Source organism: Pseudorasbora parva, chromosome 10, assembly GCF_024679245.1.
Source record: "Pseudorasbora parva isolate DD20220531a chromosome 10, ASM2467924v1, whole genome shotgun sequence".
In the NCBI taxonomy this organism is placed as follows: domain Eukaryota; kingdom Metazoa; phylum Chordata; class Actinopteri; order Cypriniformes; family Gobionidae; genus Pseudorasbora; species Pseudorasbora parva.
In genome coordinates this window covers 49,126,869-49,147,777 of record NC_090181.1, presented here as the reverse complement: position 1 = coordinate 49,147,777, position 20,909 = coordinate 49,126,869, and the positions used below count along the sequence as shown (strand labels likewise).

Below are 20,909 nucleotides of genomic sequence, written 5' to 3'. Positions count from 1 at the left end.
TACGTCTGACTATGACTCCCCTTTAGACGTCTGTGGACATGCAAAACTAGTCCAGTATCTGGACGTCCGAAAAGAGACAAATTTTAACGCCTCTTGACGTACGGAACTAGTTCAATATCTAGACGTCTGACTATTACCCCCTATGGACGTCTGTGGACTTGCAAAACTAGTTCAATATCTGGATGTCCGAAAAGAAACCCATTTGAACGTCTCTTGACGTGCAGAACTAGTTCAATAACAAGACGTCTGACTATTACCCCCATATGGACGTCTGTGGACGTGCAAAAGTAGTTCAATATCTGGACGTCCAAAAAGAGACCCATTTGAACGTCTCTGGACGTGTGGAACTAGTTCAATACCTGGACGTCTGACAAGGGACCCTCTTTGGACGTCTGTGGACGTCCAAAATTAGTTCAATATCTGGATGTCTGACTATGACTCCCCTTTAGACGTCTGTGGACATGCAAAACTAGTCCAGTATCTGGACGTCCGAAAAGAGACCCATTTGAACGTCTCTTGACGTGCGGAACTAGTTCAATATCTAGACGTCTAACTATTACACCCCCCCCCCCATGGACGTCTGTGGATGTGCAAAACTAGTTCAATATCTGGACGTCCGAAAAGAGACCCATTTGAACGTCTCTGGACGTGTGGAACTAGTTCAATACCTGGACGTCTGACAAGGGACCCTCTTTGGACGTCTGTGGACGTCCAAAATTAGTTCAATATCTGGATGTCTGACTATGACTCCCCTTTAGACGTCTGTGGACATGCAAAACTAGTCCAGTATCTGGACGTCCGAAAAGAGACCCATTTGAACGTCTCTTGACGTGCGGAACTAGTTCAATATCTAGACGTCTAACTATTACACCCCCCCCCCCCCATGGACGTCTGTGGATGTGCAAAACTAGTTCAATATCTGGACGTCCGAAAAGAGACCCATTTGAACGTCTCTTGACGTGCAGAACTAGTTCAATATCAAGACGTCTGACTATTACCCCCCTATGGACGTCTGTGGACGTGCAAAAGTAGTCCAGTATCTGGACGTCCGAAAAGAGACCCATTTGAACGTCTCTTGACGTGCGGAACTAGTCCAGTATCTGGACGTCTGACTATCACCTCCTATGGACATCTGTGGGCGTGCAAAACTAGTTCAACATCTGGACGTCCGACAAGGGACCCTTTTAGACGTCTGTGGACGTTCATGACTATTAACTAATTGTTAAGTAATATGTAAGTTTTGTTATGGGTTTTGAATACATTTTTAATTAGTTAATAGTCATGTGCCTCAACAAATAGCATAACATCATGATACCTTAATCATTAGCTAATGGTTAATTGGAGACAACTGGAAGTTGAAATGCAGACTGTGGGAATTTACACCATTAGTTAATATAATATGTTATAAATACATTATGACACATTTAACTAATAACAATTGAATTATTACTTAATCTATTAATCATTAATAAATTAGTTACTAATTATTATTATTATTAATAGTTCATCATGAATATCTGTGCACCATTGTTACCACTTTTTTTGGAATGGGATATGTGCATTTTTGGTGTGTGTGTGTAAAGATGCACATCATTTAGCACACTGCTTTGATGTCCTGATGTCATTGGAGGACACTGATGAAAATGCATGTTTATATGTGTTAGATATGTGCTAAATAATTCAGCATTGTTTTTCAGTGAAATGTCAAGTAAATTAATTTTTACATTTTAAAAATTTATAGCTGAATTTTATTCCCATTAGTGCACCTGTTTTGTCAAATTGTATTGTTGATGCAGTTTTCACTGGTTGTTTACCAAATTATATAAATGAATGTCCATAAAGTGGGTGTTGACATTCCTGTTCCCTGACATGGTAAAAAAAATCATAGTACATCAAACAGAATAGCAAATATTTAATTTCGTCCTTTTCAAATTGAATCGTCATCTGTCCTGGTGGGTGAAAAGCCTCTCGAGTTAATGCTGTCATTTTGTGGCAGGGTCACCCAGCAAAAAGAGAGGAACAAGCAAAACGTAAAGGAGGTGTGCAATATAAAAGTAAGGGAGCTAGTAGGCAATTAGCTGTTCAAATCTTGGGATACAGTAAAATAGTATTTGAGGTGCAAGAGCATCTTTCAGTATTCTCCGCAGAGCAATTATGGTGGGTCAGCTTTAAAAAACTTGGGTACCACTGTGGAAGCTGGCAGACAAAACACAGCACAAAATATTTGGTAACACTTTACTTGAAGGGGTGTGCATAAGACTGACATGACACCTTCATAATCATGACATGACACGTGTCATGAATATGAAGGAGTTTTTGTGCATGTTTATGACAACTGTCATTAAGTGTCATTCGCTTAATTATGTCATTTTTAATGCAATGATGACATTTCGGAGTTGTCTTTGTTATGACAACTTGACATAAACCAATACATCATAACCTGTCAGTGTCTTTGTCATGACAACTTGACATTACCAAGACAACATAACCTGTCATAAACATGACATAACAGATTATCAAATTTAAGAAACTACTTATCTTATAGGGTTACATACCTGTCAACTTTTGGGTATCAAAATCCGGGATAGATGGGGGGGGGGGGGGGGTTAAATCCTCACATAAACCCATAATAATAATACATTTTATTTGTACCTGTGCTCTTCCTACATGTATAACAACTTATCAAGTGGGAAATATACATAAATTGTTATTAGTTTGCACTGCATAAGTTAAGAATTATATATTTAATCCTTCTTAAAGGTACTGAAGTTATTTACTCAAGAACAGAGCATATTTAGTGAGCAATTACTTCTGTTCTTTACATTGTCATTATAAGTGAATACTGTCACTTTAAAAGATCTTCCCCTGTCGCACATGATGAAGGCGCAGTTACAAAACTTACAAAACGCGTGACTGTCCCCCACCTGCTCCTCTTCAGAAAATTAAATTCGCTGTCCCATTGATCCCGGTATTTACACAGGGTTTGGGTTTGTTGGCAGGAGTGCCTTCCGTCTCTATCGTTAGTTACGTCCATCATCCGTCTGTTTTGTTTTTCCCCGCGTTGTCACTCGTCGTCATCTGACCACACACACTATAACCTCGTGACAACGGCCACCTGTAGGCTACTGCAGATGGCAGTTATCGCGAGGCTAGTTACATAGCTCAGATTGGAAATGTTTTTTTGTTCTTTTACTCCGGTATTATTATTTTTTAATAACGCAGGTTAAAATACGGGAGATTTACGGGAAAATACAAATACGGGAGGACGGCGGGAAAGAAGGGTAAAATACGGGACTTTCCCGGCCAAAACGGGATACTTGACAGGTATGTAGGGTTAACCTTAAACTGCCATGTGGTTGGTAATGATGTTGACTGAGGCCATTATAATGTCATAAATTTTTTTCAGTGGCACAAGTTTAATTTGTCATTAAAATGTAATTAGGTGTTAATACGCTGTCAAATAATTTTTTAATAACAGCATCATTAATATCTTTCAGTTCATAATGTTTTATTTTATTTATTAAGTTTAAAAATAAAACCACCAGCTTCAACAGAAGGTTAGATAATAGACAATTTCAAATGTCTTAAAAATATGAAAAGGAGTTCGAGAAATAAAATCAATCATTTAATTTTTAAGACCTGCCCTCTCACAGAACTGACTCTTAAAAACACAAAGCATGAATTTATAGGTGACCAGCACCAATTAACGCAAAAAGGGGAAAACACGTACACAAATAATGGCCATTACACAAAATAAACATATATATATCAACATCATATGCACACATAAACAAACACAGAAAAATAACACTTTGTCAAATGACTTCACTTTATAAATTATCTTCCGATGTATAAAAATAAGAGGAATAGTCTTTAGAGCCCCACCCCGGGCTGAACAAGGAATGGTTGCCGCTACAGCCTAGGCGGAACATTATATCTATGGCCAACGTTTCCGCCCGAGCCCCTTTTGACGGTGCACCAGCACACGGGACTCCGACATAGCAAACAGACAAACAAAGAAATGGTAAGAATAAACTCAAACTATTCGTTAAAGAGTGAGCGAAAGTTTAAATAAAGTATATTAAACCCAAAATAACGTTGTTGTGAATTGTTTTTACTTACTGCAAACTGAATTGACATTAAACACCTAAACAAACTAACCTGACTGAGGCTCTGCCAACAACTGTTACAGCGTACACATAACCAGCGGTGCCACCATAGACATCAGCATATAGGTGTATATGTCTATGCCACTCTATCATTTTGAGTTATATTAATAGTTTTTAATGACTCTGTACGATTTCCTCCATGATGCCTTATTTCAGGTCAAGCTAAATATTCATGACACTGTTATAAAATAATTTGACAGAGTATTGACACTTAATGACATGTTAATGACAAATTCAACTTGTACCACTGTAGTTCAGGTCAGGAAATATATTCATGACAATGTTATGAAATAATTTGACACAGTATTGACACTTAATGACATGTTAATGACAAATTCAACTTGTACCACTGTAGTTTAGGTCAGGAAATATATTCATGACAATGTTATAAAATAATTTGACAGAGTATTGACACTTAATGACATGTAATTGACAAATTAAATTTATAAAAAAATCATGACATGATAGCCTAATGACAGCCAACGTCAAAACCAACCACATGACAGTTTAATAATAATAATAATAATAATAGATTTTATTTATAACGCACTTTTCATTCCGAAGAATCTCAAAGTGCAACAAAGGGAAAAAATAACAATACATGAATAACAAGTAAAAATTACATCTCAACATCATGCCGGATGCTGATGACGCTAGCCTGGTGCAAACTTCAGCCACCATGCAGTTCAAGCCCGAGGGAGACCACCAGTGAGCAGCCGACACCCAGAAGAGAGAGCAGCCGCAGCGAGCAACATCAAATGTCCTTCACACCAAAACCAACCACAAATTCAAACAAAAACAGAAGAGAAGCGGTGAAAAAACGGCAAATAACGTCCTCTGAGTGGCTGCCAGCAATCAGCAACAGTCCCAATTGTAGCTCTGTTAGACTACTCACAAAAATAAGAAAATAAAATCTAAATGTAATAGTAAAGTTAACATGATTTGTGGGTGGAGAAGCGGCGAACAGACAACGCCAGCGTCCTCTCCCCCACGTTGCCTAGCAACTAATGTAATGTAAACCCAAAAAGCTAAGTAGTTTCTTATATTTGATAATTAATCTGCTATGTCATTTCATGTCTGTTTATGACAGGTTATGTTGTCTTGGTAATGTCAAGTTGTCATGACAAAGACACTGACAGGTTATGATGTATTGGTTTATGTCAAGTTGTCATAACAAAGACATCTCCGAAATGTCATCATTGCATTAAAAATGACATAATTAAGCGAATGACACTTAATGACAGTTGTCATAAACATGCATAAAAACTCCTTCATATTCATGACACGTGTCATGACATGATTATGAAGGTGTCATGTCAGTCTTATGCACACCCCTTCAAGTAAAGTGTTACCAAATAGGTAAATACAGAAAGAAGGAAAATCAGTCGATAATAAGGAGACTGCATAGTGAGAATGTGGCAGGAAAACAAAGGGAAGTGGCTAGGGCACACTGAAAACAAAACTCTGCTTGTCAAAGAGAACAATTGAGAAGAGACTTTCAGTCTGAAAGAAATATTAGGGGAGGCCGGGGATAGTTGTGACCTTTCTAGTACTAAGCCAGTGTGTTCAAAATGTGATTCAAACTAGTTACAAGTGTCTGCTATTAAATGAGATAACTATTATCTTTGCAACACACAGAAAATGAGGAGTGTTCACCCCATAGTATGGGTAGTTGTAACAGACCCTGGGGTGAGATGTAACTATCCACCGGGGTGAAATGTAACATAATGAAATAAGGATTATAGCAAAAAAATATATATTTTGAAAGCTATATATTTAAAACTAACTTTTCAATATAACTGATGTGTGTGTCACTCTCAGTTTGTCACTCTCATAGTAATAAATTTAACTTTAACACAAGCATTGTGTGTGTAAGCAAATTTGTTACTGTCAGTCATAGCATTAGCCATAGTAAAATATTGAAATTTAACACTTGAATGTGCGTACGTGTGTGTGTGTGTGTGTGTGTGTGTATGTAGGGTGTAAAACCATATTTTGATTACCGAACACTCGGCCCGGCAAAGATGCCTTATTAATTTCAATACATTTAAAGTATGCCTCCTCTGTATTGATAGAAAATTGTTATATTAGGGCCAGGACAGAACTTGAAAACAGGACATGTCCTGGGAAAACAGTACGTTTGGTCACCCTAGTGTGTGTGACTGTTACAACTATCCCTGTTACAACTATTAAAATATAAAATAAATCTTCAGGCCATAAAATAATTCAATATTTATTTGAGTAGCTACAGAGCTGGATAAAATAATTTACTTTTTAACCTGAGGGGGGCGGTAATGCACCTCCGACCTCCATTAAAAAAAAAATCAAAGAAGAATCGCCTCGTCACATCACACTGTCCTCGATGCACACGTGGAGAGAGACGGACTAAAACTTTAAAACAGGTAAGTAAAAAACATTGATTTGATACGTTTTTCAGTTAAGTTTAAATGACATCAGATGAAGTGAGTTAAGCCACATTTTCCCCATAATACCTCGAGATAGGCCTACTAGTTAAAATGGCGGCGTTTTGCGCGGGCAGCAACGTTACCAATGTCTGTCAGTTTTGAAACAGTTAATTTACTTTATATATTTCCACATGTAAACTGTATTTATTATTTAACCAATTTGCATTGGGGTCATCAAGCTAATTCAATTAACGTTAATCCCCAATGTTAAGATGGACTCGGTGTTCGTATGTTGGTCAGGATTAATTCACACACTTTTAAACATTTTACGTTGTTTTATTTTATTTGAAATCGTGCTGCTCGCGCTGGCTCAGTGGGTAGTCCAAATGTGTCGATTCCTCGACAGAGTCGGGGTCGACTCCACACTAATCGACTGTTGCTTTGTCCGAAATCACTCGGACATAGTGTATAGCCTACGCCAGGGCTATTCAAATACATTTGCAGGGGGGCCAAAATAGGAAATTCCAAAATTTGTGAGGGCCAGACGGACATATTGATATCAGCTAAAGGAAATTAAAATATACTATATAAAGTACATAATATATTAAATAAAATAAGGTACATTATTCTTTTGGTTTCCTTTATTATTTCAACACATTCATCTTGTTTTGATTAGGCCTACAACAAAGTGCAAAACTGCAAATACTGAGGCATAGACACACAGCTTTTACCCCTGAAACAGTAAACATCATTTCATAAAATCATTTCATAAAATCATTTCATAAAAATCAAACAATCAAAATAAAGCTGTCATAAGTGCAAAACTGCAACTGCAGTTTCAAGTATCAAATCTTATTTGGGGAAATAACAACATTCAAATATCCCTGAAGTATATCTTTCAGACAGTGAGTACACATTTTAAAACTAGAAAAAACATTTAAAGTGTAACTGAGGCATAGAGACACAGCTTTTACCCTTAAAACAGTAAACATAAGTAACAGCTTATATATTGGACGTAAAATCATAAAATAGTTTCATAAAAAAATAATTTCATAAAATAATTTCATACAAATCAAACAATCAAAATAAAGCTGTCATAAGTGCAAACCTGCAACTGCAGTTTCAAGTACCAAATCTTATCTGGGGAAATAACATTTAACATATCCCTGAAGTATATCTTTCAGATATACACGTATATTTCATTTACGTTGCACAGTAAACACACAGGTCTTTCGGTCCCTCGCTTGCTTGCCGTAATTGGCACAGTAAATAAGTACTTCTCCGTCCATTCACTCTGAAACTTACGATTTTCTCTGTCAACTTTGCGGTTTGGCTTGGACAACGCCATGTTAGATGCATTAGGTGTTATAGGCAGCGTGAGAACATCGAAGCAGCGAGAATGAGTGTTTTTGTCACCATGGAGACGACCTGCTCTGCTCTAGAATCTTTCCTCTGTCTGTGCGCCAGATTCAGCAGATTCGTAGATTTTTTATTATTTTTTATCATTAAATCTGCCACGGGCCAGAATAAATTTCAATCGGGCCAAATTTGCCCCCAGGCCGCTATTTGAATAGGCCTGGCCTACGCAGTGAAATTGATCGGGGAATTCAAACGCTGAAGCACTAACGTTACACCGCGTCAGAGCTGCAGCAGAAACAGTTGCGTTTCCACTACAGGAACGTGACTTTGGGGTGGTACTCGGCGTGTTTCGACTGCAGGAACCAGGGTCTAAATGAAGGCGCGTGTTCTATCAGCAGTCGCAAGGTCAATGTCCGTAATAGATAATAAATATGTTGTCTTATTTTAAATCTGGCTTTACGAGCTTTCAGAATATGCTTTAGTATCAGTGCTCGTCTCTTTTCCGCAGTTTTGACTCCACCCCCATCAGCCAATTTATGAGCGTGCTGATCGAGATCATCCATCAAGTCAACATTATTTATACAACATTAGCACTTTTTACAATGCTGATTGTTTCAAAGCAGCTTCACGTGTGCAGGAAAACAATGCAACAGAATTTGATTTGGCCATACAGCCGCTCTGGTGAAAACAGTGATGTCATCAGCCTATTTCAATTATCAAACAATGACAAAGTGGCAGATCAGTAATTTAATTTATTTAGTTAATTTATTTACTAATTACATTTATATGGATATTTAGTGTCCCCATAGCAACGAGGTCAACCCCGCTACTCTTTAGTAATAGTTGCTCTCAGCAGCTTTGTGAATAGGTTTTAAGAGAAAACTCTTAACTAAGAACTTTTACTGCCATTTAGGAGAAATCTTAGTGCTAAGATGAAATGTTTTGTGAATATGGCTCCAGATCTGTATATTTCTTTATATTATAGTTTTTTCTAATTTGGAATATTCTTCATCTCTTACAGGTTGAAGCAATAATGATTGAAAAAATAAGAGTAAGTTCTTTTTTATGTTATGTTGTTTCTCAAACTAAATTGAATGTAATAGGTTTGAACACAAACCCATCTTCATCATTACACCAAAAAGTCTGACATTTTTGTCTTTTAACTTTAACTTGATTTTAACTATGTCTCACAAACCTTGACTGAAGCATGACTCTTTCAGTGACATTCTATTCATACATAGAGAACTTTGAGAACTGTTGACATACCAAAACATTTTATTGTAAGAAAGCACATTTCATAATCTGATTCAGGATCAAACTAAGATGGCTTATTTAAAAGAATGGCGCAAAAGGAAGGCAGAAATGGATCAGTTCCTGCATTCCGAAAGTGATGATGATGACCATGAAAGTCAGAGATTAGTAACTGATAGATCAACCTCTGGATTACATAATCAGGCTGAAAGTGCAAGCAGTTTTGAATGTATTCATTCAGCAACTGACAGTTCAACAACAGACGAATCAGACTTTAACACTGATGTGGAGTATTTGTCTTCTGACTCAGAAAAAGAAGTTTTAAATGATGATGTTAAATTGGATGTTCCCGATTTAGAAGAGAATTTAAGAGAATGGTCTACAAAGAACAAAATCACACAAAGATCCTTAAATGAATTATTGGCAATATTACAAAAGCAAGGGCACCTACTACCAAAGGATGCAAGAACACTCCTTGCTACACCACAAGCCGTAGGGTCCATGCCAAAATGTAGTGGGCAATATATTTATTATGGATTAGAAAAGGGGATTTGTCATTTGTTAAGTCAGTCAATGTCTTTTGGACGTGATCATGATTCAGTAAACCTCAGCATCAATATTGATGGTGTCCCACTCTTCAAAAGCAGCAAACTCCAGTTCTGGCCAATTCTGGCAAAGTTTCATAACTTTGACCCATTTGTGGTAGCTCTCTTTTGTGGGGACAAGAAACCGTATCCTCTTGAGGAATATCTTGAGGACTTTTTGATGGAGTGTGAACATCTCACAGGCAATGGGATGATTCATAAAGAGAAGACCTATGCTGTTCATATTCAAGCATTGATCTGTGACGCACCAGCAAGAGCTTATCTGAACTGCATTAAGAATCATAAGGCCTATCACAGCTGTGAGAGGTGCATCACCAAAGGTGCTTACATCACAAGAAGAGTGGTATTCAATGAACAGGGATGCACCTTGCGAAAAGATGAAGCTTTCAGTGCAGTTGAGTACAAGAACCATCAAACTGGTGTTAGCCCCTTCATTGCTGCAGGAATTTCTTGTGTCAGCTCATTTGTCTTAAGGCCGGAACACACCAAGCCGACGGTCGGCCGTCGGGCAGTTTTTGTGCGTCGGCCAACTAAGTTTCCTCGGTGTGTTCCACACAGTTCCACGCCGTCGGCTGGCGTTGGTCCTCGTCGGCTGTTTTTCAGCCGATTCGACATGTTAAATCGGCGTCGCCGCATGTCGGGCAGTCGGGACATATGATCGTTCTGATTTGCTGTTCAGCTAGCGAACCAGTGCACGAGAAAATAAAACGGAAGTGACGAAGCAAGTAAACGACAGAGTCAAGAGGGAACACAGAACGCTTGTCTCCTCCATAGACAGTAAAAGAAAGGTGTCGTCTCATTTGATTATATTCCTCATTCCGATACATGTTAACACATGTTAATATATATGGCTGTGTAGACCGAGGCAAGTGAAGACAAACTGATCAGCATGATCCAGCAAAGGCCAGCTTAGTATCACACTACGGGAAAATGTTAACGTTATGTCAACTGTGTGGCGAAAGCAGAACTGTGGCGTGAGATCGCAAATTAACTTGTCATGTCAGGTAAGATTTCCTTTTTTGCAATAGTTTTTTCTTCTTCAGTAGTCCATATTTTTTTAAAAAACTGCATGTTAGATTGTTGTGTGCAACTTTCATCTTTGCACAGCAGTTAATTTCACATTCAAAATGCACTAAAGATATCAAAACACTTAATGCATGTCTTCATGTCCAAAAGCAATGATAAATCCACAGTTTAGCCCTCATATATTTCGGTTGTACTAACTGTGTGGAGAGTTTTGCAAAAGTGACCTAAATGTATTGAGAAATGTGTTCTAGCGACTGTAAAAAAAAAAAAAAAATGCTGTCATCCAGAATACATCCAGTTAATAGTAGAACAAAAATGAACATTACAATAGCCATGAAATTGACATAACTCAGCGTAAGTTTTTTTTTTTTTTTTTGTCCCTCAGAGAAAGAGCTCAAGAAGCGGTGGGATTCATTGCGAACCCAGTACATGTGTTACAAGAAACCTGGACCCTCAGGAAGTTCTGGAGCTCAGAAGACCCACCTGCAGTTTCTAGAACCTCACACAAAAAGGAAGGAGTGCACCTCAAATCTAACTATCAGGGTACACACACACACACACACACACACACACACACACACACACACACACACACACACACACACACACACACACACATATATATATATATATATATATATATATATATATATATATATGTGTGTGTGTATAATTTATTTTATTTATTTTTTCTTTCCATTTGAACAAATGAACATTTTGCTTTTGGTAAAGTGGCCAATGAATGTTCAGATGGGTCTATTTACAAGTAATTCAACAAATCAACTTCCACAATGTGCATCTGAATAGATCCATTTAGCCAATTTGCAGGGTATTGTTTTAGCTATGCCCTGTTATTGTTATGGGTTATTGGTGAACAAGTGTAAGAATCTATTGTATCACATTGTTCACATTTTGATTGTTTCTTTAAGGAACCTTTGTCTGAAAGTGAATCCTGTTTACCCTCAGATGGTACCAACAGTGACACCTGGATTGGCACCCGTGAGGAGCCCAGCTTCATTACGGCTGAGCTACGGCTCCGTACACCCTTGGCTGAATCTACCTATATAGCTACTTTTATAGCTATTCTCTATATAGCTATTTGTGCCCATTGTACTGAACATTGGAAAATAAAAAACTTTGACTTTGGGTACTTGCATTCACAGTTCTTTATGTAAAAAAGGATCACAAAAAACAAGATGATGCAGAATTCTAACCCTCATTTTGCTATTTGACATCTAACTAGCAGGGTAAATAAACACATCTATATTGATGTTTTAATTTAAGAATAAATAGATTTTCAATTAATAGAGACATATTTTCATAATGTGTTACTTCCACAATACAATGTTATCAAAGTGCAATATCTGTAAATTAATAGTTAGCATGGTTACTGTCAGTTAAGTTCAGTGTATGGTTTAGTGTTACATTATTTTCATTAACATTTCTGTGCCACTGGAGATTTCATTTCCAAACTGCTGTTATGTGATGTGCAAGAAGCAGCATGATATCATTTTGAAGAAATGTCACCATAGGCATGTTTCCAATGAAAAAAATATACTCAAATTCTGTCATAATTCATTGAACTAGCACCAAGCATTGTCACAAACATAATTTACTGTAAATCAGAATGCGTCATACACATATATTTATTTTAACAATCCTTATAAGTGGCCATTGTTCAGATTGTGTCACATTAACTTCCACAATGCATCTGAATGAGCCAATTTGCAGGGTATTGTTTGAGCTATGCCCTGTTATTGTTATGGTTCATTGATAGGTGAACAAGTGTAATAATCTATGGTTTCACATTTTGACTTCGGGTATGGTTTCACCCATGTAGTGAGCTTTTCTTTGTATTTTTCGCGTCCGCTTCTACCTTTCCTCTTCCACAAGTAAAAGACCAAGGGCTGACAACGGCAATGCCATTTGCAACGTTCTGAAATGCACGAATCCGTCTGTGTGGGGAAACGAAAACGACAGCTGATATCTTTATAACTCTTCCGGTTTCCCGCTTCGAATAACGAAAACAGACTACTGCCACCAGCTGGGACGGAAAGGTATTTCCTCTAACGCAGGCGCAGAACGGACGCGCTATTGGCCGTCTGATGTCGAGCGTCGGCTTGGTGTGTCAGGGCAACTTTGGACCGCTTTGGACCCAAGACGCTGCCGACGTGAGGCAACGTGAGCCGACCCAGCAGTTTGCTTTCGTCGCCACTAGTTGATCGGCGTCGGCTTGGTGTGTTCCTAGCTTTAGACTATATGCATATGGTCAACTTGGGAGTAGTTAGACGGATGCTAATATTTTTGACTCGGGGCCCAACACTTTGCCGCCTATCTGTAAGGCAAAAGGAAGAAATTTCGCAAAAGCTCAACAGACTAAGAGAAAAAATGCCTAGTGAATTTGCTCGGCAGCCCGGCGGTCTAGAAGAGCTGGACAGGTGGAAGGCCACAGAATTTCGGCAGTTTTTGTTGTATACAGGACCGGTTGTACTGAAAAATGTGTTATCTCCTGAAAGATACTACCATTTCTTGTCCTTGACAGTTGCCATGTCAATTATGTTGGAGTCAGATGAGACTACTCGCAATGCATACCTTCAATATGCCCAAGAACTCATCTCGCACTTTGTCATCCGCTGTGCTGACCTGTATGGAAATTATTTTTCAGTGTACAATGTACATGGACTGATTCATCTTCATGAGGATGTCCGCCACTTCAACTGCTCATTGAATGACATTTCCAGTTTTCCTTTTGAAAACCATCTTCAACAAATCAAGAAGCATGTACGGAGTGGGAAAAATCCTCTAGCACAGGTGACCAGGCGATTGTCAGAGATTGAATATGCAAACGCCAACAAGATCAGAACACAGCCTGAACCACGAATGTTTGTTTCTACAAAGGAAAAGGACAGTTGTTTTCTCTTGCGAAATGAAAGGTTTGCTTTTATCAGAGAAAGAAGAGGAGATGGGATTGTGGTACGCGATCTCCTACACCAGCGTTACACATCAGCGCTGTTTGAAAAGCCATGCAGCTCAAAACTGCTAAATATAGTGTACTCAAGAAATGGACGAGGCAGGATGAAAAGACGACAACTGCTTGAAACTGATCTGTTCCGCAAGGTGGCCTGCCTCCCTCTTGAAAATGGTGGTTCTGTCCTCATACCTCTCCTCCATGGTATAGAACACACAATTTGAAGGTTGGCAGTTTTATCCTAATTAACCTCTATGTTACATTTTGATTAGATCTTGTTGGACTAGCACAAACAAAATTTCCCACGCCAACAGATAAAGATGCTCAAACAACAGCCAGACACCTCTTTGAGGGCAAGAAGAAGACCTCTGGTACCAAGCCCAGGAAGGATAGGACTTATCATTGGTCCACATGCAGTTTCTGCCCTTCACCCACATAGAGACTGATCCCTTATGTCCTGGTTTGTGACAGCTATAAACATTCCTCAGGACTTCAGCAGTAGTGAAACAAAGAAAGACCAAAATGATCAATCCAAATCCATTCACAACTATGTTTGGAAACCTTAAGACTGATGTAAACTACACACATCAATTTCATACTTATTCAGAAAAAATAAGCATTCTCAGTGACAGAAATCTGTAATACAACATCTTACACCGAATCAGCTGTTAATGAACAAATGAATGAACACATAACAGTTCAATATTTTTCCAGCATGTTTGGAGTCTATTTGTTTAGTATATGGCCAATGGTATTCTGATGGTGGTTTAGAAAGTGAGAAATGCATAGATAAACTTTACAGACACTTTAAAGACTTCTAGCTGTGTACAGCATGCAAATGAGTTCCACAGGGGAAAGAAGGGTGGGCCAAACTGTGTGCCCCCTCTGATGCCAGCAGCCAATCGCAACAGTGGAATGAAGAAACGCCAAATTGCAATCTCCTCCTCATCGGAAAGGGATAAAGGTATCCTTTCAACAGACACCATGTTCTGAGTCTGTCCGGAGAGGATGAGACTGTGACAGAGCAACCAAGTTCTGAGCTTCTGGTTTAACCCAGAATCAACAAAAGATCTGAGGATCTGAGTCTACAGCTTGTGAGGCAGCAACAGATACAACGTTCTGAGCCTCCAGCCTGTGAGGAAAGAGACATTAACCAACACTACGTTCAGAGTTTTAGTCCAGCGAGACGACTACAGCACGTCCGTCCTGAGTCTCCATGCTAGAGAGACCAGAGAGTATTGACCATCTTCTGAGTGTCTGGCCCAGAGAGGCAGAAGACACACAGAGACATTTGCAACAGCGTTAAGCTCTGGGGAGCAAACCTTCACTTCAAGGTTTCTTCATCTGCGTGTTCCAGATTAAGGACCTTCTTCACCTACTTCAGGGCCTCATCTGCGTGTTCCAGATTTTAGGACCCTTTGGTGCCCCAAAAGATCAGCTTCCCGATCTTCGTGTTCAAGGCTGTTGAAACGGATTCCAGCTCCTTTCCCCACTGCATTGTCTCCCAGCAAAACCAGTGGAAGGAGTCATACAATCGGACTGCTTTCTAAACCACTTGGAACGTAAATATCACTTAACCAAACCTCTTTCTAGAGACCTTGGCATTGGTGTATATTATCAGTATATGACTTCTTAATTTACATTAGAGGCAATGTGACTGATGCTAGTTAATAACAAATAATCTTTTGTTTATGTGTTTGATGCATAATAAGGTTCTTCAGCTTAGTTTCAGAGAAACAACAGTTTATCTTTCCATAAGTAACATAAAGTAACTCTTTCTTAGCCACACTCAATCACATATATTTTATCCATTGTATGCACTTTATTCCTTTATCATTCGTTGTATTCATTTAGTAGTTGTGTTATTTATTCTTGTTTATCATTTGTTAATACAATCTATTTTATTACATTTGTGTCTTCCTAGTGCTGATAATACATAAGAAGGTCTACAAGTTAGAAATCTCACCAGTCTTTAAAGAAATCAAATGGTCATGAATCGGCATATTAATTCATGATTCGGATCGCGTGTCAAACTGCTGAAATCACGTGACATTCTTGACCGTTTGATTCTTTATTTGAGGAACACAGAAAAGAAGACTATGCTGAATAAAGTAGTAGTTTTTGTTATTTTTGGACCAAAATGTATTTTTGATGCTTCAAACGAGTCTAACTAACCAACTGATGTCACATATGGACTACTTTGATTATGTTTTCATTACCTTTCTGGACGTGGACAGCAAAGTGTGCATACACTTACATTCAACGGACAGAAAGCCCTCGGACTAAATGTAAAATATCTTAAACTGTGTTCCGAGGATGAACGGATGTCTTTCGGGTGTGGAACAACATTGGGGTGGGTCATTAATGAAATAAATTTCATTTGAGACCACAGTGAAAGGTAACAGCTCATAGATTGTGATCTCTCAACTGAGGATGTTGAGACAGCTTTAAATTCCAGAGCTCCCAGCACAAGAACATTGTATGACCAGCCATCCAATTGTTCTTCAAGGCCTTCTTCCCTTTACCACGTGATTTGCCGTAGCAAGATGCAGTCTTCTTTCAGACAATTCTAATTTGGGTATTCTGTGACATATGTGCCTATTTATGATCTCACTGACACATCACACTATGTCACCGGACCTCAGAATTTATGTGTTTTTTGGCGCATGTGCTTCAGACACAGTTTCCGCAGCAGGCATTCCCATAGCATCAATTACATGACGCAGCGTCTTATACATCACATACGTAACCTGAGACAATTTGTCCTTCTAGTGATTTTGAATCTGTCCCTGTGATATTGTTGATAGCATATTCACATTTTGTAACAATTCGATCTTACCTGGATATTTTGTGTCGTCAGGTTTTGGTTGTAGATCTTCCTATTTTTTAAAGAATAGTTTAAAAAATCATTAAGATTTAATTTCATGAAATGCATCTGTTTACACATTTTGTCTGAGGAAGTGCACTTACCTGTGCATTCACTGCAGCTAGGGTTGCCAACCACAAACATGTACAGTAGATCCAGCTCGGCTGCTTCAGGGACATCATAAGTGCCACCATCTTGGGATCGTCAACAAGGAGACCTGTGTGAATATCAGTGAAGGTCAGTGGAGAAGATGCATACCACAACCTTGTCTTGTTTAGTTTCATTGTCATATTCTGATTTTTCTGTCACCTTTTGCCTTAGTTCTCATTGTTTGTTGTTTCTGATTGTGCACACCTGTTTGGTTGATTATCATTCCATGTGTATTTAAGCACTCAGTTTTCCTCAGTTCAAGGTTCTGCCTTGTTAATCTTAATGTGTATTTAACCTTCTGGGGTCGACAAACACACTGACAGCCCGGCATGTTTTGTTAGATTTTTTTTTCATATAGCTGCCAAAATTCTCTGTCATTTTTGTCAAACAGGAATTAACGAGTAATACATCTTTCAAAATTGTTCACAAAGTGTCTACTTTTATTTGTGTACACTCACAATAACAACAAAGGGTTGTGCTTTTGTAAAATAAAGAAAACGAACTCGGTTACTGTCGTAACCTAAATTCCCTAAGAGAGAGGGAACGAGTATTGCGGATGGGAAAAACTCCTTTTCTCGAGAATGTGAAGCAGAACTTTATTAATAAAGGTATCTATGTAAAGCGCAGTGCAGCTGCACGGCAATAGCCCGGCGCGAGGAGCGCTCTGATTGGCCGGGCCGCAGCAACTGCAGGAACCTATGGTGAGGCGGCTGACAGGAGTGAACCATTGGGGGCACTCCAGAGAGACCGCTGAAAAAGGGGGGCTAAAAATAGCATACAGGAGGCTATATAAGACCCTGATTCATCATAGGTGTCAGGTTTTAAAAAACGACTGAAGCGACACCTGAGAAGCACAAACACGTCACGAAATGCAATAATCGTTCCCTCTCTCTCAGGGAACCGAGGTTACGAAAGTAACCAAGTTCGTTCCCTTTTGAGAGAGGTTCCTCGTATTGCGTATAGGAACAAAATGTAAAACGCTGTGCGTGCTGACTGACCCAAAATCCCCAGCTGAATGAGGGAAAGTCAAAAAACCTTTAGAGAGACCGAAACAGGCGGGCTTTATAAGGAGAATGAAAGAACCGGAAGAGTCGGTTCGTTTGAACACCTGAACGGACATAGTCGGAACTATGGTAGAGTGTAATGGTGCAATGAACGATTGAGTATAAGCGGAACGCAATCAGCAATCATGTTGCCAGGGTTGCAGATAGAGCCCTAGACGGAGAAAAGCACTGCTTGTAAAGCTGGGACCTCCAAATTGTAGAATCTGATAAAAGTGGGCAGAGAGGCCCAGCCTGCCGCCGCACAGATATCTTCCATGGAAGTGCCACATGACCAAGCCCAAGACGAGGCCATTCTAGCTTCTAGACCTATATGCTAGTGAGATTGCATCCACTATCCAGTGTGAGAGTCTGTTTCATGACAGCACAAACTTTAGTGCGGCCACCGAAGCAATGAAGAGCTGATCCGACTGCCTGAAGGGGGCGGAGCGCTCTAGATACAATCTCAATGCTCTGACTGGGCAGAATAGGTTTGCGTCTTATTCTCTCTGAGATGCGGGTAAAGGAAGCAGTGTAAAGACCTGCATACTGAAGGGGTTTATAGTACTTTGAGTATAAAACCATGTCTCGGTTTGAGCACAACCTTGAAGTTGCTGGACCCAAACTCAAGACAGGAAGGGCTCACGGAGAGTGTGTGTAAGCCACCCGCTCGCTTAACCGAGGCCACAGCCAGCAGAAAAACGGTTTTGAGTGATACATGCTTCAAGCTCGTGTTCTGAAGTGGTTAGGAGGGGGAACCCTTTATGGCTTCTAAAACCACGGCGAGGTCCCAATAGGGACTGAGGATGGGGGGAGGCGGGTTTAATCTCCTGGCCCCTTTAAGAAAACATACAATAAGATCACTTTACCCTAGTGAATGTGCCGCGATGGGAGCGTGGTTAGCTGCTATGGCGGCGACATACACTTTGAGTGTGGAGGGGGAACGACCCGCGTCCATTAGCTCTTGGAGAAAGTGAGAAATCGTTCCTCTAGTTCGCATGAGTGTGCGTCGATGTTTCACACAGCATACTGATTAGAAAACCACTGACCACTTCAAAGCAGAGCTGCCAGATAGCGGGGGCTCTAGCTTCCGAAATGGTGTTCATAACTTGTCAGGGAGGTTTCCGGATACCTGTTGATGGGCCATATGTGGAGGGCCCACAGCTCGGGACTGGGATGCCAGATCTTCCCTTTCGCCGGCGTTATTTCCTCAGCGGAATGGGCCATGGGACTGTGTCTGACAGCTGAATCAGTTCGGAGAACCATGTGCGGTTCTTCCAAAGTGGGGCTATTAAAAGCACTGTGGATACTGTCTCCCTGATCTTTTTTGATGGTTTGCAGCAGCATCGCGATCGGAGTGAGCATATAGAGGGAGTCTGGGCCAAACATCGGCCAGGGCGTCCCTGCGTTTGCAGAAAAATATTGAACTATCTGAACTATCTGAACGTGAAAGTATGCGCTTTTCAGATCTATTGTGAAAACCCAATCCCCGTGGCGAATGTGCGCGAGGATCTGTTTCACGGTCAGCATGTTGAAACGAGCGTGTCATAAGTGCTTTGTCCAGATGTCTGGAAAATGGGCCTGAGACCGCCATCCATTTTCGGGACGAGGAATTAGAGACAGTAAAAACCTGACTCGCTAGCGTCGGGTGCACTGTATCCACCGCTCTCTCCTTTAACAGTTTTAACACCTCAGCGAGAAGCACGTGACTGACACTGCTTCTTACTGAGGGCTCAACCACGGCTTGAATCGCGGGGGTCAGCGAGCAAAACTGTAGCGAGAACCTCGTTTTATATGTTCAACACCCAATATTATATACCAGGAATGGCCTCCCAGGCCTGGGCTCGTGAAGCCAGGGGCTTCTTGAATTAGATTTAGGGGCAGGCCGCTTAGTAATAGGGGCCTGTTAACCCGGTTGCTTGTGCTGTAACACCGAGCTTGTAACACTGTGGGCATAGTGTTAGGTTTTGGCGGTGCAGGCTTTGCAGTGGGCGCGAGCCTCACATTTATATTGTGTGTGCGAGAGTGGGTTTTGTGAAAAGTGCTTGGGTGCAGGAGTGCAGACTGTAAAGTGGGCACATTTCCTACATAGAAAAAGCTCTTTTGTGTAGTTGTAAACAATGTGCAGTGGTGCGCACTGTGTAGTGGGCGCAACCTACGTAGAATACCCACGGTGCAAACCAGTGAGCGAGTCCACAGGGGTATACGCACACAGCATTAGTGTGCAGACGAGCGTGTTTAACACACACTAGTTGACTGCAATATTTCATCTCCAGTCACTTAACTAAGGGAACTGGGAGAATGTAAGGTAGTGCGGGTGGTATGGAAGCCATTCCACAATTCAAGTTCAAGTTCAAGTTCAAGTCTGCTTTATTGTCAATTTCCACATGTACAGTACATACATACAGAGAATCGAAATTGCGTTACTCTCAGACCCCGGTGCATACAGATAACATTCACATTAAAGCCTACAAAATAACTAGATCAAATATAAAATATAAAATGTAGGTACAACTATACAATAAGGGAATGATAAAAAAAGACATATAATAAAATTTAAAATAGAGTTAAATAAAGCAGCGCAAGGCAAATAACAGATAAAATGCTGGGTAACACTTTATAATTAATAATGCTCAGTTGTAAGTCATTTATAAGTGGTTAGTTAATGATGAACTAATCATTTACAAAACATTCATAAATGATTATCAAGTGATATGCTAACATTTTATGAATGTTTTGTAAATTCCGTTACAAGTCATTTACAAGTGATTAGTAAATAATTAACTAATGATTCATGAAACATGACTATGTGTTCATTAATGATTAATGAGTGATTTGTTAATTATTTTACTTATATTTAGTAGATTCAGTTATAAGTAATTTACAATTGATAAGTTAATGATGAACTGATGATTTACAAAACATGACAGTGCATTTCATAAATGTTACTTTTTCGTATGTTTTGTAGATTCAGTTATAAATTATTTACAAGTTATTAGATAATGATAAACTAATAATTTACAAATCATGATTATACAAATGATTAATATGCTAACAATTTATAAATCTG

At 39.5% G+C, this 20,909-nt stretch overlaps 1 protein-coding gene across 1 annotated transcript in view; it reads right to left on the bottom strand.

Annotated features, from left to right (window-relative positions):
• LOC137091674 (cytolytic toxin-alpha-like) overlaps window positions 1-20,909 on the bottom strand; it is a 96,615-nt gene that overhangs the window by 56,427 nt on the left and 19,279 nt on the right. Inside the window, exons 2-3 of the mRNA XM_067456311.1 lie at window positions 16,754-16,866; window positions 16,623-16,662 (exon numbers count right to left, since the gene is read on the bottom strand). Of these exons, the coding sequence (XP_067312412.1) occupies window positions 16,623-16,662; window positions 16,754-16,843 (130 nt within the window). The 5' untranslated portion in view covers window positions 16,844-16,866. The remainder of the gene's footprint in view (window positions 1-16,622; window positions 16,663-16,753; window positions 16,867-20,909) is intronic.